Here is a 14,615-nt window from a genome sequence, read left to right on the forward strand (position 1 = left end):
CCTGTAGTGTGCTTGCAACCCCTCTCTGTGTACCTGTAGTATGCTTGCACCCCCTCAATGTGTACCTGTAGTGTGCTTGCACCCCCTTACTGTGTACCTGTAGTGTGCTTGCAACCCCTCTCTGTGTACCTGTAATGTGCTTGCACCCCCTTACTGTGTACCTGTAGTGTGCTTGCATCCCCTCTGTGTACCTGTAATGTGCTTGCACCCCCTCACTGTGTACCTGTAGTGTGCTTGCACCCCATCACTGTGTACCTGTAGTGTGCTTGCACCCCCTCGCTGTGTACCTGTAGTGTGCTTGCACCCCCTCTCTGTGTACCTGTAGTGTGCTTGCACCCCTTACTGTGTACCTGTAGTGTGCTTGCACCCCTCACTGTGTACCTGTAGTGTGCTTGCACCCCCTCACTGCGTACCTGTAGTGTGCTTGCACCCCCTCACTGCGTACCTGTAGTGTGCTTGCACCCCCTCATAACATACCTGTAGTGTGCTTGCACCCCCTCATAACATACCTGTAGTGTGCTTGCACCCCCTCATAACATACCTGTAGTGTGAAGCCCCATTTGTTGTTTTCCTGATGAAGTTTAATAGTGCGGCGGCGCCGGGTCTCGTCTGGATCGGTATGGATGGCACGGTCTTTCTCCAGGTGATCCAGGTCATCCCCCACTGACCCCTGCCACATTAGTGGCTGCAAAGGAAGTTATCATCATTCCATATATCCATTCATAAATTGTCAAACTAGTTCAAACAGCCAAACCTCAGTGGGAAGGACCTGGGTATGCTGAGATTCCAAAATGTGTCAGATGCTCAGGCACAAGATAATCAATCTCTTTCATTTGCCAAATTCCACCTCTGTGGGATACATATAAAACAAGAAAGAAGTGAGCAAAGCTCACATACCCCGGTTATCCCCGCTGGTCAACAACAAACAGTAAATAGTTTGTTAATTAATGAAATATACCTGTTGCTTTATGTCAGAGGAACTGCCCTTCCCTTTGTAAACCCATGAGCTATACAAAACCAGTCATCAAAATTTCTAAATTTCATCATGTTTCCATGAAAACAGCCAAAGAAAAAAACTTTCAGAATCTCATAAAAGATAAAAAACAATCATAGTGGTTAATGTAGCAAGTTTGCTGAAGCTAGGATACATAATATTGTAAACATAGATCGTACAAAAACTCTACCCAAAATTTATGTTTCACCATGATTCCATGGAAACGGCAAAAATTAAAAAAATCAGAATCTTCAACCTAGCAAAAGGCACAAGTACTCATTGTGGTAAATGTGTGTAGCAAGCTTGATGAAGCTAGGATGCATAGTTAAAAAGATATCTGCCGTACAAAACACCCACACTAAAAGTTTAAGTTTCTTAATGTGTCCATGGAAACAGCAAAAATTAAAAAATTCAGAATCTTCAAACTAGCAAAAGGCACAAGTACTTATTGTGGTTAATGTGTGTAGAAAGTTTGGTGAAACTAAGATGCATAGTTAAAAGGATATAGGCCGTACAAAACACCCACCCTAAAAGTTTAAGTTTCTTAATGTTTCCATGGAAACGGCAAAAATTAAAAAGTTCAGAATCTTCAAACTAGCAAATGGCACAAGTACTCATTGTGGTAAATGTGTGTAGCAAGTTTGGTGAAGCTAGGGTGCATGGTTAAAAGGTTATGGGCCGTACAAAAGCTCTGACGGAAGGACGGACAGACGGAACGCTATATACCCCCGATTTACTTTGTAAACGGGGGTATAAAAATACATTAGAACTCTGTTAGCTAATATTTAATATGAAGAAAAGTTCAAACAAAGTATGTTAATATCGGTAAACGTAACTCTCTGACATTCCCATCCAGACGCTCGCATGCATGACTTTTCATTTTCTTTATTTACCCTGACCAACAATTCTTTTGAGGTGTCACCTAAAGAATGATGTTCATGTGTTACAAACAACTCTAAAACATTATTGTCAACAATGACCCTACGACTAAATCTCAAAAGTTAGTAAAAATAGAGGCGTGAATATTTATTTTATCACATCACTGTAACATGTATACAGTGAGCTTATCAGCCAGAGTATCTGTCAGTCTGGTTCTTGTTGCACCACTTGGCCGACTGTTTCCCAACTTCCATTACAACATGTAAGAGGGAAACCATGGGATATGCTTCTTACCAAGTGCCACTTGATGGAGTTACCCCTTTGTAACCGTGACAACCAACACTGGCTTCCATCAGATAAAATCATTTGAACACTTTTCATGCTTAGAGAGTCACTTCCACCTTCTTCATACGCCTTGAAGAATAGTGTTACACTGGCGTGAGCAGGACTGGCAAAACAGAAGTCTATTTCACGATTTCACGTCTGTTAATATTGTTGTTATTTCTGCATTACATTTTCTCCTATCTGGTGATCTTGATTTCGTATTTCTAACAGGCAATCTTATGTGTTGGTTATGAAACTGGGAAATGAAATATTATACATTGGAAACATTCTGAATATCTTGAATAATCATGATAATTGAAACTTGTTGGAATTACTTGACATGAATGTGATACAAATATATTATTTTCAACACACAAACATTCAACTTTACCATATTTCCTTTAACAAAAAGAAATATAACCATCGGAAAATACTGTAATAAGATTTATATCTTTGCTAAGTCCATGTTGTACATACTTATAGAACTCAAGTGTATAATTTTCGCTACAATAACATCAGTGATTAAATATTCTCTCACAGCAACACGACCCAACCTACTTCAAATATCCACTCAGTCACAATTGGTCTGTTTAACAGAAGCCAGGGAAAGAAATGCAGTTTTTCACAAGCGTGCCACAGGGCACATGTGCTGATGTGTAGGGGAGTGCTTTACAGTTATAGTGTGACACAGGGCACATGTGCTGATGTGTAGGGGAGTGCTTTACAGTTATAGTGTGACACAGGGCACATGTGCTAATGTGTAGGGGAGTGCTTTACAGTTATAGTGTGACACAGGGCACATGTGCTGATGTGTAGGGGAGTGCTTTACAGTTTTAGTGTGACACAGGGCACATGTGCTAATGTGTAGGGGAGTGCTTTACAGTTTTAGTGTGACACAGGGCACATGTGCTGATGTGTAGGGGAGTGCTTTACAGTTTTAGTGTGACACAGGGCACATGTGCTGATGTGTAGGGGAGTGCTTTACAGTTATAGTGTGACACAGGGCACATGTGCTGATGTGTAGGGGAGTGCTTTACAGTTATAGTGTGACACAGGGCACATGTGCTAATGTGTAGGGGAGTGCTTTACAGTTATAGTGTGACACAGGGCACATGTGCTAATGTGTAGGGGAGTGCTTTACAGTTTTAGTGTGACACAGGGCACATGTGCTGATGTGTAGGGGACTGCTTTACAGTTTTAGTGTGACACAGGGCACATGTGCTAATGTGTAGGGGAGTACTTTACAGTTTTAGTGTGACACAGGGCACATGTGCCGATGTGTAGGGGAGTGCTTTACAGTTATAGTGTGACACAGGGCACATGTGCTAATGTGTAGGGGAGTACTTTACAGTTTTAGTGTGACACAGGGCACATGTGCTAATGTGTAGGGGAGTGCTTTACAGTTATAGTGTGACACAGGGCACATGTGCTAATGTGTAGGGGAGTGCTTTACAGTTTTAGTGTGACACAGGGCACATGTGCTAATGTGTAGGGGAGTGCTTTACAGTTATAGTGTGACACAGGGCACATGTGCTAATGTGTAGGGGAGTGCTTTACAGTTTTAGTGTGACACAGGGCACATGTGCTGATGTGTAGGGGAGTGCTTTACAGTTTTAGTGTGACACAGGGCACATGTGCTGATGTGTAGGGGAGTACTTTACAGTTTTAGTGTGACACAGGGCACATGTGCTGATGTGTAGGGGAGTGCTTTACAGTTTTAGTGTGACACAGGGCACATGTGCTGATGTGTAGGGGAGTACTTTACAGTTTTAGTGTGACACAGGGCACATGTGCTGATGTGTAGGGGAGTACTTTACAGTTTTAGTGTGACACAGGGCACATGTGCTAATGTGTAGGGGAGTACTTTACAGTTATAGTGTGACACAGGGCACATGTGCTGATGTGTAGGGGAGTGCTTTACAGTTTTAGTGTGACACAGGGCACTTAAAATTGTTTGATAGGCACTTAGAAGTTGATGGATGACAAAGTAGACAATAAAATTATGGATAACAACTTGTTTATTATACTGTATTCTACCATGAATTTGGAATTTACTCGATTCTGATTGGTCAATCAGAGGCTATTAAATCACAATAAACCCCCTCTGATTGAAACAGCTGGTTTGACGGCCGCATCACTGCGGAAGCTATTCTTCATAGAATAGCACTTTTTTCAGTCATTGTCGGTAGGCATATTTAAATAATTATACCTACAATTACAGGTTACAAAATGCACAGATGCGGTTACTGCAATATTCAAAGGATGTGTGGCAAAACATTTCGTGCAGAAAACACGATAGAAATCTACAAAGGGAATGTATTTACGTTTTGGAGACAACAGAGAGCTTGGAATTTTGGCGCTTTTCTATATACGACTGTGACGTCATATCTTTTGCGTCACAATGAGCAACATGACGTCATAATGGTGATGTGGGAGGTAGAGCGAAAGCCTTGCAAAGCTTGCTTTGTTTTCTTTTAGGATGCCCACCTCATGTTAGCTTACCAAGTTGCCGTGCTTCTATGCTTTCAATTCTTGTCATATGTTCGAGTGAAGTATTACGGTGTAAACAAACTGCTTGAATATATATACAGCGCCATATTTTGTTTGGTGATTCGGTAATTCAGATCGATAACCCGCTCAAAACACTGTTCTCAACCCAGGCCGCTTCACTCAGAATATTTGGTAACACCAAAGAGTTGGCATTTTATTTTGTCATGGTAGAATGGAGATAAACATACTGTGTTTTCAATGTATAGCTAGGTTAGCTGTAGATTTAACCGCGCTAAATTTAACATTTGAAACCTCACGCTGCACGTTCGGTTCCAAATTCAATTTAGCGAGGTTAAATCTACAGGTAACCTAGCTCTACATTGAAAACACAGTATGTTTATCTCCTAAATAGTGACGTTTCAGTATAGATTCTTATACCATTGTCAAGCTCAACTTCCTGCCTTACATTAGGAAGAACACTGAAACAACCATGCCATGTCTGACAATGTTCAGCTCAAACCAAGATTCTTATTTCTCAATTATTACTATTTCCAAAATCTGAATGGACAGTGAAGGATTTTAATTAGGTTTTTTAAATATTGTTTATATATTTGTTCCCACAGTTCACACAGGCTTGAAGTATGCAGAGACTGGCCCAGGGCTGTGATGACCGGTTCCCTTCTCACCCGACACACTTTGAATGATATGGCATGTGCAAAACGTCACAATCTGGTGTACAATTTTAGATTAATAGGGTGTTTCTCTAATAAATATCAGGGGTGAGGGAAAGGTTTGGGGTGAGCAGATCATGAGAAACAAAAAACTATTTATGAAGCCTTATCTAAAAACATATGGCGTATATCTCCTTATCAAACTTAAAAAGGTTAAAGATGTAAAACTTGCGTTTTTCAACAAATTCTCATCTGTGGGAATTCATAGGCAGAAAACATTCAATCTATAATGCTTGAAATAGTGAGTGAGTGAGTGAGTATGGTTTTACGCCGCTTTTTGCAATATTCCAGCAATATCACGGCGGGGGACACCAGAAATGGGCTTCACACACTGTACCCATGTCGGGAATCGAACCCGGGTCTTCTGTGTGACGAGCGAACGCTTTAACCACTAGGCTACCCGACCGCCCCTAATGCTTGAAATAAGTTCACCCTAAATGTGGATCATCTGTCCACAGTGGCCACTGACACTCTCAACCCTGCCTTGCCTGATTTCCAGTGTAGCAAAGGCACACTGGACTATGACATTCGATACTTTCATAACAGAATCAGCAGTAGGGTACCCTAACCTATGTGCCAAGTAACCATATGTCATTCTTGTGAGTTGTTACATGACACTTCCACTGATCAAACCTTAAAGCCATTTCTCAAGGTCAGGACTGCCTAGGCCATGCTTCCACATATCATGGCTTGAACACACCCTTTGGCCATTGTTAAAAACACTTGGCACTTGGCTGAACTGCTTGATTGCCAGAAGACATTTTCTACCAATTTTGTCATATTAATTACTTCTGAATCTTTACCAGAGCTTCATTATTTTTTATATTGTTACATGATTACTCCAACATGTAAAGATGATGCTCATCTTCAGTTTAGCTGTGTAGAAGAAAAATATACATTGTCAGGAGGGATCTTTACTATTAGTCTCCTTCTAAGAATGTGAACCTGAAAGGAAGTGCTTTGTTCCCCAAATTTCTGTTTTCAAATGAAAATACATTTGCTTTCATTCTCACTAACAAAATAATCACGCAGAAGTAAGCATGGATAGCTAAGATGAAAGTGGGCCCTGTTGGATTTCGAACTGACTGACCAAAAACACTAGGATAAAGTAGTTTCAATCATAGTGTAATGCAAGTTGAGCATAAAGTGACAATGACATACTGTATAGAGAAAAATAAAACTTTACTGCTAACCATTAAGTTGGAAAACCAACAAGCAAAACAAACTAGATACATGATTGTTTATGTTACTTACTTGGAGACCGTGGTCAGCGTAATATGTTGGTACAAAACAAAATTCCATGAAAAGCAGAATAAAGAGTGTTCTAAAAATTACTGTCTCAACAAAATTTGAAAACCTATTTATATACCAGTATACACTCAGTAAACATATTCCTGTCTACTGATGAATGTCCCTAAATCTTACTGCCAGCTGACTGATAACCATCCCAATCAGAACCCTCTTGATGTAACAGTAACTTGTTCTGTATTCTACTGTTTAAAAGAGCTTACTTGTGATATTCCACTTGTAAAAAAAACCAGAAAATGTACACAAAAAGTTTCAAATGTCTTTTCACATTTCAGCTAATTGATATTTTCCTCCCAGAAGCACAATTGCCAAGATATTTAAGATGTCAACAAGGAAAACTTGGACAACTGATTGTTAAATAATGGATATCAACTTCATGAATACAATCATATTTATTGACATTGATAGTCCAGGCCTTTGGAGTATCAAATTATTGACTGATTTGAAAATACAGTTAGGATTCTGCAGCTCACCTTCTTCAAATGGTATTTGAACATGGAGTTATAAATATGCACTTCCATGCAAACAATCGCAGTAACTTATCCAGCAAATATATTTAAGACACCAGTAAATCAGAGTACTAAGAGAGTGAGTGTGTGACTTGGTTTAAGGCCAGTTTAAAAAGCATTTCCGTTATATCATGGGAGGTCAGCTAGCCCAAAGTGGTACAATTAGACATTAGACAAATCTAGACATTACCACTTGGGTGCTGACAATCATACTAACATAACCAGAGTGAATTTATGGATTCCAAGCTATCATCAGTACATCCTGTTACTACTAAGGGATGTAACTCTGCAATGTTGAACAACTTGTAAACACAAAAATGAAATTTAAACTTTCAGTAGCAGTCTATTTCTGTGTGTACGCCATTATTTGGATGATGTAATCGGCTGCCATGACAACTGACCTGCCTGGTTGAGTGAATGGGAGGTGAGGTACAATGGGGTTGAACATCACGTTCAAGAGTATTTCACTTTCATAGCAACGTGCTTGTGTTGGTGTGACTGCTTGTACTCCGCCTAACAGTTTTATAGTGCTAGCTCACCAGGATACCATGGATACCCAACACAGACACAATGTTCTGACTCACAAACAGCCAGTCCTTTGTTTATTCAATTAATGCAAAGCACCAGGCAGGGTAACAACAAGTGCCATCTTTTAATGTTGTTTGGTATGACAAGGCCAGGAGATTCAGCCACTGACCTTCTACTCTCTGGGCACACATTTTATCCACTACACCACCGAGTGAATGTATAAAAAACTTGATGTGATGACTCTGGATATATATGATATTAGATGGGATGCAATGTGATCAGTAATATTTGTATAACCACCAAGGCTGTTTGAAGTGTGTGTATTATATTGATGAAGTGGAACCCACACCAGTAGGATTATCAACAACACAACTTTGACTGCAAAACTGCAACAAGAGCAACAGCTTTCATATAGATATGGATGAAAGTAATGACACACTGAGGTATTGGGGCAAGTTATGAGCACATACTGTCAACAAACATGGGATGATGGACGACTGTACAGGGCTTTACCTAATTGCTTAAAACTTTAAAATGGACGCAAATCATATCCACTGTGAGTCCCATTGGATGAAAAAGAATATGGATGTGGGAGTGAAAATGATTGAATGAAAAAGATTGAAGCATGTATGAAAGATTTATCTGATGTTTCTGTTCTGATACGAAATACCATCAATGTTCGGATAGTCAACGTCAGATTGTCTTCACTCAATCACAAAGTTTTGATTCAAACAAGAAAATCTCCTTCTGTGTCGCAGAAGGCATCACGCATTTTTGCATTTATCCTGCTGTTGGTACAGTGTCCACTCTGAGGCCCCTATTTTAATGCCCCGGACCCCAAACTGTATTGTTTGTTTGTTTGTTTTTTAACGCCGCACTCCGCAATATTCCAGCTATATGATGGCGGTCAGTAAATAATCAAATCTGGACCAGACAATCCAGTGATTGACATCATGAGCATCGATCCACGGAATTGGGATACGATGACATGCATCAACCAAATGAGCGAGCCTCTTCTAACCCGGAATCTTCACACGACCAAACTGTATTACCCCGAGTGCCCAGTTCTCACAAATATAAAGACCAAGGTCTGACTGTATGATAAAGTATAGTTGCCAAGGGAACATATGGTATGCCCCTAATATTTCCTGATAACACATGGACATTTCCATAAAATACCATTCACTGTGTAAATAAGTGACATAGATTGACCCTGAATCATAATTACTTTCACACTCAATATTCATCAAGTTACGGAACAAAGTTTCATCTTAAAAGAATAAAATATGAAATGAAAATATGAGATTGTAAGAGTAGACTTGTTCTAGAGTAGCACAAAGAATTGAGAGAGACTAATACACTTTGATAATGGCACTTACATGTGTTCGTGTCGTGTCCTTGATCACCCGCTGACTTCCTATACCCTATTTAAGCATGCACTCTCTTACAAATATGTAATAATGTGTTCAGATATTTGCTTCCATCAACCTGAAACATTTGAATCTACATGCACTAACGGACTACTGCTTCCTGTTTGGCTGATAGTAGAGTGAGTATGGTTTCAGAAACTGTACGTACATACATATACATATATCTGACACATAACCATCCAGAGCTTGTAAAACGTTTCCAAGTGGTCACTCATAAAAGGCCACCTAGTCCATGTTGTAAACAGGTTAAGCTTCTGAATACTAGCCATTACTAAACTACTAAAACATATTACTAAAACTTGTTAGACAACGTGGAAGTAAAATAATGTGCAGCTAGCTATTATTAACATCCTTAAGACAGAAATACATGTAATCTTATATGATGTAGCATTCAACACATTTATCAAGCAACAGAGAGAACATATTTTCCCAACTCACTTGAGCTTCTTACAGTGCTCACAGCACCAATCCAACTCTAGGGTGTCAGAGTGAGGTGAAAACAAATTTGAAATCACTGGTTGAAATGTGAAACTTTCGCCTTTCAACAGAAATCTTTTGTGTGGCGGACAAAAATTGATTTCTTTCTCGCCCCTGTGCTCTAAACTGGAGAGCTAACATTTGTAAACAGCTTTTATCTCTTTAAACCATGCACCTTCCTTAAATGTTTGTCGGCCCTACAGAGTCGTAAACAATGTCGCTTTGCAGTATAAACAAACTCCAAATCCCTCAGAACACCACTGTTGGGAAACTTAACAGTATTTATAATTTCTCAATTTATAATGTTAACAGTGAAAACCATCTTAAAACAATATCTCATGCAACTTTTGTTGCAAATTAATATTTCTTAACCTTTATAATATCTAGGATACAAATTTTAAACAGTAGTATCTACATTGTATGGCTGGTGCTGTTAACTGACAGTTCATTCTCATCGACTATAGGTGATTAATAAAATCATAACATGTCTGATCTACATAGGGTTGATGGTGTGAGTGAGTGACTGGTGTATATTACCCATAAGGGTAGAATGATCATGTGTGATAACTTTCAGATATTTGCACATGTGCTTCATTGTTGAGAAAAAAATATGATGTCATCCCTTGTTCATGAAATCACAAATTGACTGCATGACATCATCTATACAATATGCTGCTATCAGTCAAGTTTCTCTGTAAGGTTAATATTTTATACATTCTTTCCTCATTTTCTCTCTTAAAATGTCAATGAGTATAATACAGAATAACCGACTCTATACACGCAATTCTGGACTATCTGACCCTCAGATATGAATGCTGCAAGTTCCTTGCCAAAGGTTTGGGATAAACACCATTCATTGGAGACAGATAATTTGTAATTCCCCGTAGTTCATTGGTTATTCTTTAATTAATGTCACAGTCGGCAACATTACAGTTTTATCCAGGCAACCTATGAACAATCATGCCTGGAGCAGGTATAGCAGTGACTGAAAGCACGAGTACCGGTCCACGTCATCTGTGTATGGCACCAGGTGTACCAGTGACTGAAGCATCAGTACCGGTCCACGTCATCTGTGTATGGCACCAGGTGTACCAGTGACTGAAGCATCAGTACCGGTCCACGTCATCTGTGTATGGCACCAGGTGTACCAGTGACTGAAAGCACGAGTACCGGTCCACGTCATCTGTGTATGGCACCAGGTGTACCAGTGACTGAAGCATGAGTTCCGGTCCACGTCATCTGTGTATGGCACCAGGTGTACCAGTGACTGGAAGCACGAGTACCGGTCCACGTCATCTGTGTATGGCACCAGGTGTACCAGTGACTGGGAGCACGAGTACCGGTACACGTCATCTGTGTATGGCACCAGGTGTAGCAGTGACTGGAAGCACGAGTACCGGTCCACGTCATCTGTGTATGGCACCAGGTGTACCAGTGACTGAAAGCCAGAGTACCGGTCCACGTCATCTGTGTATGGCACCAGGTGTACCAGTGACTGAAGCATGAGTTCCGGTCCACGTCATCTGTGTATGGCACCAGGTGTACCAGTGACTGGAAGCACGAGTACCGGTCCACGTCATCTGTGTATGGCACCAGGTGTACCAGTGACTGGGAGCACGAGTACCGGTCCACGTCATCTGTTTATGGCACCAGGTGTAGCAGGGACTGAAAGCACGAGTACCGGTCCACATCATCTGTGCATGGCACCAATCAGCCAAGTCCCAGAGTCTGATCACCTGACCCATTTTAGTGAACTCATCATGACTGACAAATCAGAAAGTCTCAAAACATCCTCCATTTTGTCCGACAGCTTAAACCAGTCAGAAGCAATAGATGTTATCTTGGTCAATGTTCAGGATAATGTTTTTTTTATATTTCTTCTTCAGTGCCATTGCCCATAATGCACAGATCCACTAAAAGGAAATTTAACAGAACTTTTATTAATATGTATCACAAACTAACACTAGGCGAAATACATCTGACATGGTCACACTTTCTGTGGAAAACAATATATCTGGAAATGCAACATGTCATGTTATTAGAAGCGTACAAATTGAAAGCGACACACAGCTAATCAGGAGCTTTGTGTGGCTTATCATTCATTTCATATGGGTCATCTACGACCTTATTTAGAATATTTTCCTGATTTGAACATCAACAAGTACCAAATAGATTTTTCTTTTTGATTTTCCCTGGTTTTGTGCCTTCCTTTGCAATATTTTTTTTATAAATTCTAATTAAACTAGTTAATCTTTTCCAAAACTGATTATATAAATCACAGCAAAAGATATTTATAGAAAAAGGTTGTATAAAGAGTCTGTGGCCTCTAGGACCCATTGACATGGGCCCAAGCTGATACTGACATACAACAGAAAGTTGCATTGTTTGTGCTATATTTAACAACTCCTACATCTGTGAGTCTAAAAGGTTGCATCACAGCGGGCCTCATAACTGGAGTTCTTCAAGACAGGAACATCACAAGAAAGTGTGTCTCACAAAGATAATACTGTCTATATGAACTTTGTATGTTTTTAATTTTTAAGAAAATAGTTTAGCATCTGTGTGAGTTGGCTTTGTTATTTTGCAAAGATTCTTGTGTTAACCTGCTGTTTGAGGCTTAATACAGAGGAGCAAGACAATGGACAACACGGCACGAAACAAACCAAGGCCAGACTTACTGTATCACTTGAGCTGAAAGTACTGGTGAGTGGGAACAAAAATGAAACACCAAAAAATACCGCGAGGATTTTTTATGTTTCCAGAAAGTCAATTCCACAGTGTCTCCTCTTATTGTCTTACTGTTTAAGTTTTAGTTCTGACATTAACTTTGTAATGAACATGTCAGCTTGTACAATAACTTTGAAGTGAACATGTCAGCTTGTACAATAACTATGCAGTGAACACGTCAGCTTGGGTGAATCAATCACTGACATGGGGAAAACACAGATGAGTGAAACAATCATTGATATGGGAAAACACAAATGAGTGAATCAATCATTGACATGGGAAAACACAGATGAGTGAATCAATCATTGATATGGGAAAACACAAATGAGTGAATCAATCCTTGATATGGGAAAACAGACGAGTGTATCAATCCTTGATATGGGAAAACACAGAGGAGTGAATCAATCATTAGTATGGGAAAACAAAGATGAGTGAATCAATCATTGGTATGGGAAAACAAAGATGAGTGAATCAATCATTGATATGGGAAAGCACAGACGAGTGAATCAATCATTGATATGGGAGAATACACATGAGTGAATCAATCACTGACATGGGGAAAACACAGACAAGTGAATCAATCATTGATAGGGGAAAACAGATGAGTGAATCAATCATTGAATGTGAAAACACAGACAAGTGAATCAATCATTGACAGGGGAAAACAGATGAGTGAATCAATCATTGATATGGGAAAACAGACTGGTGAACCAATCATTGATATGGGGAAAACACAGACGAGTGAATCAATCATTGATATGGGTAAAACACAGATGAGTGAATCAATCATTGATATGGGAAAACACAGACGAGTGTATCAATCATTGACAGGGGAAAACAGATGAGTGAATCAATCATTGATATGGGAAAACACAGAATGGTGATCAAACATTAAATTTATCAAAAAAAGATGGCTCAATCAATCATTGAAAAGTGGAAAACACAGACAGTTGAATCAATCATTGAAGCATGGGTACAAACTGACATTAGGACAAACTTACATTCCTTTTAATCCAAAATCAACTCAACAAAACTTTCTTGTAAACTTTACATCATGAGGAACAAGAATTAAAACATTGCTCAGCATTTAAAATGTTTAACTTCCTGCAAAAATATTTCAAATGTATGTGCTTAATCTGAAGCAAATCAAATTAGCAGGGAGAAAACTAAACACAGACATAGTATCACATGACTTGATCTTCATGTTTTTCAAGGCCTTTCTTTACCTATGTCTTAACATGGGGATCTCATGTCAAGATCCTGTGTGAGGAGCACAGTGGCGATCTCGTAAATGTGAGACAGCAGTCATGTGATCCCCACCTCCTTAGAAAATAGCAGAGGTCAGGGTTCATGTCACTGACAATCTCCCTCAAGGGCCATATGACCCTATGTACTCTTAGTAGTATTTACACTGACCGGGAGTGGTTGGAATTGACCCACGGAGGTCTAATGCTGGGGCAGCAAACTAGAAATGTATTTTTCTGGATATTGGCAAGATGTTTAAAAGGTTCAAGCAACAGTGTGGTCCATGTCCTCTAGTGGAGGCAGATACATCCATACATAATTCTGTGTAGACAGTGTTCTATATGGTCCAAGAAGTACATGCTCTTTTACATTTATATATACTTCTGTCACTGACCTCTTTACCCAATTAATATTAATGCACTGTAAATATTTAATTTGAACACACATCTTATCCAGTTTCCAGGAACTGTCCATTGTGAAAGTACTAATACTGATAAGAATGCAAAGGAATGGACACATACTGATGAGAAAGCAGAGGAAGGTACTAATACTGATAAGAAAGCAGAGGAATGGACTATTACTGATGAGAAAGCAGAGGAAGGTACTAATACTGATGAGAAAGCAGAGGAATGGACTAATACTGATAAGAAAGCAGAGGAATGGTCTAATACTGATAAGAAAGTAGAGGAAGGTACTAATACTGATAAGAAAGCAGAGGAATGGACTAATACTGATAAGAAAGTAGAGGAATGGACTATTACTGATTAGAAAGCAGAGGAATGGACTAATACTAATGATTGAAGAGGAATGGACTAATACTGATAAGAAAGTAGAAGAATGGACTAATACTGATAAGAAAGTAGAGGAATGGACTATTACTGATAAGAAAGCAGATGAATGGACTAATACTGATAAGAATGCAGAGGGATGGACTAATACTGATAAGAAAGCAGAAGAATGGACTAATACTGAT

At 39.4% G+C, this 14,615-nt stretch overlaps 1 protein-coding gene across 4 annotated transcripts in view; it reads right to left on the minus strand.

The window, feature by feature from the left end:
* LOC124132126 overlaps positions 1–14,615 on the minus strand; it is a 40,747-nt gene that overhangs the window by 14,068 nt on the left and 12,064 nt on the right. For 3 of the 4 annotated variants that reach the window (XM_048381805.1, XM_046495812.2, XM_048381806.1), the window contains exon 2: positions 542–685. In XM_048381805.1, the coding sequence (XP_048237762.1) occupies positions 542–685 (144 nt within the window). Of the gene's footprint in view, positions 1–541; positions 686–9,631; positions 9,652–14,615 lie in introns of those variants that run through there. The other variant, XM_048381807.1, reaches the window with a different exon arrangement.

The sequence above is a fragment of the Haliotis rufescens genome, unplaced genomic scaffold (genome assembly GCF_023055435.1).
Source record: "Haliotis rufescens isolate VD_foot unplaced genomic scaffold, xgHalRufe1.0.p SCAF_4, whole genome shotgun sequence".
Classification (NCBI taxonomy): Eukaryota; Metazoa; Mollusca; class Gastropoda; order Lepetellida; family Haliotidae; genus Haliotis; species Haliotis rufescens.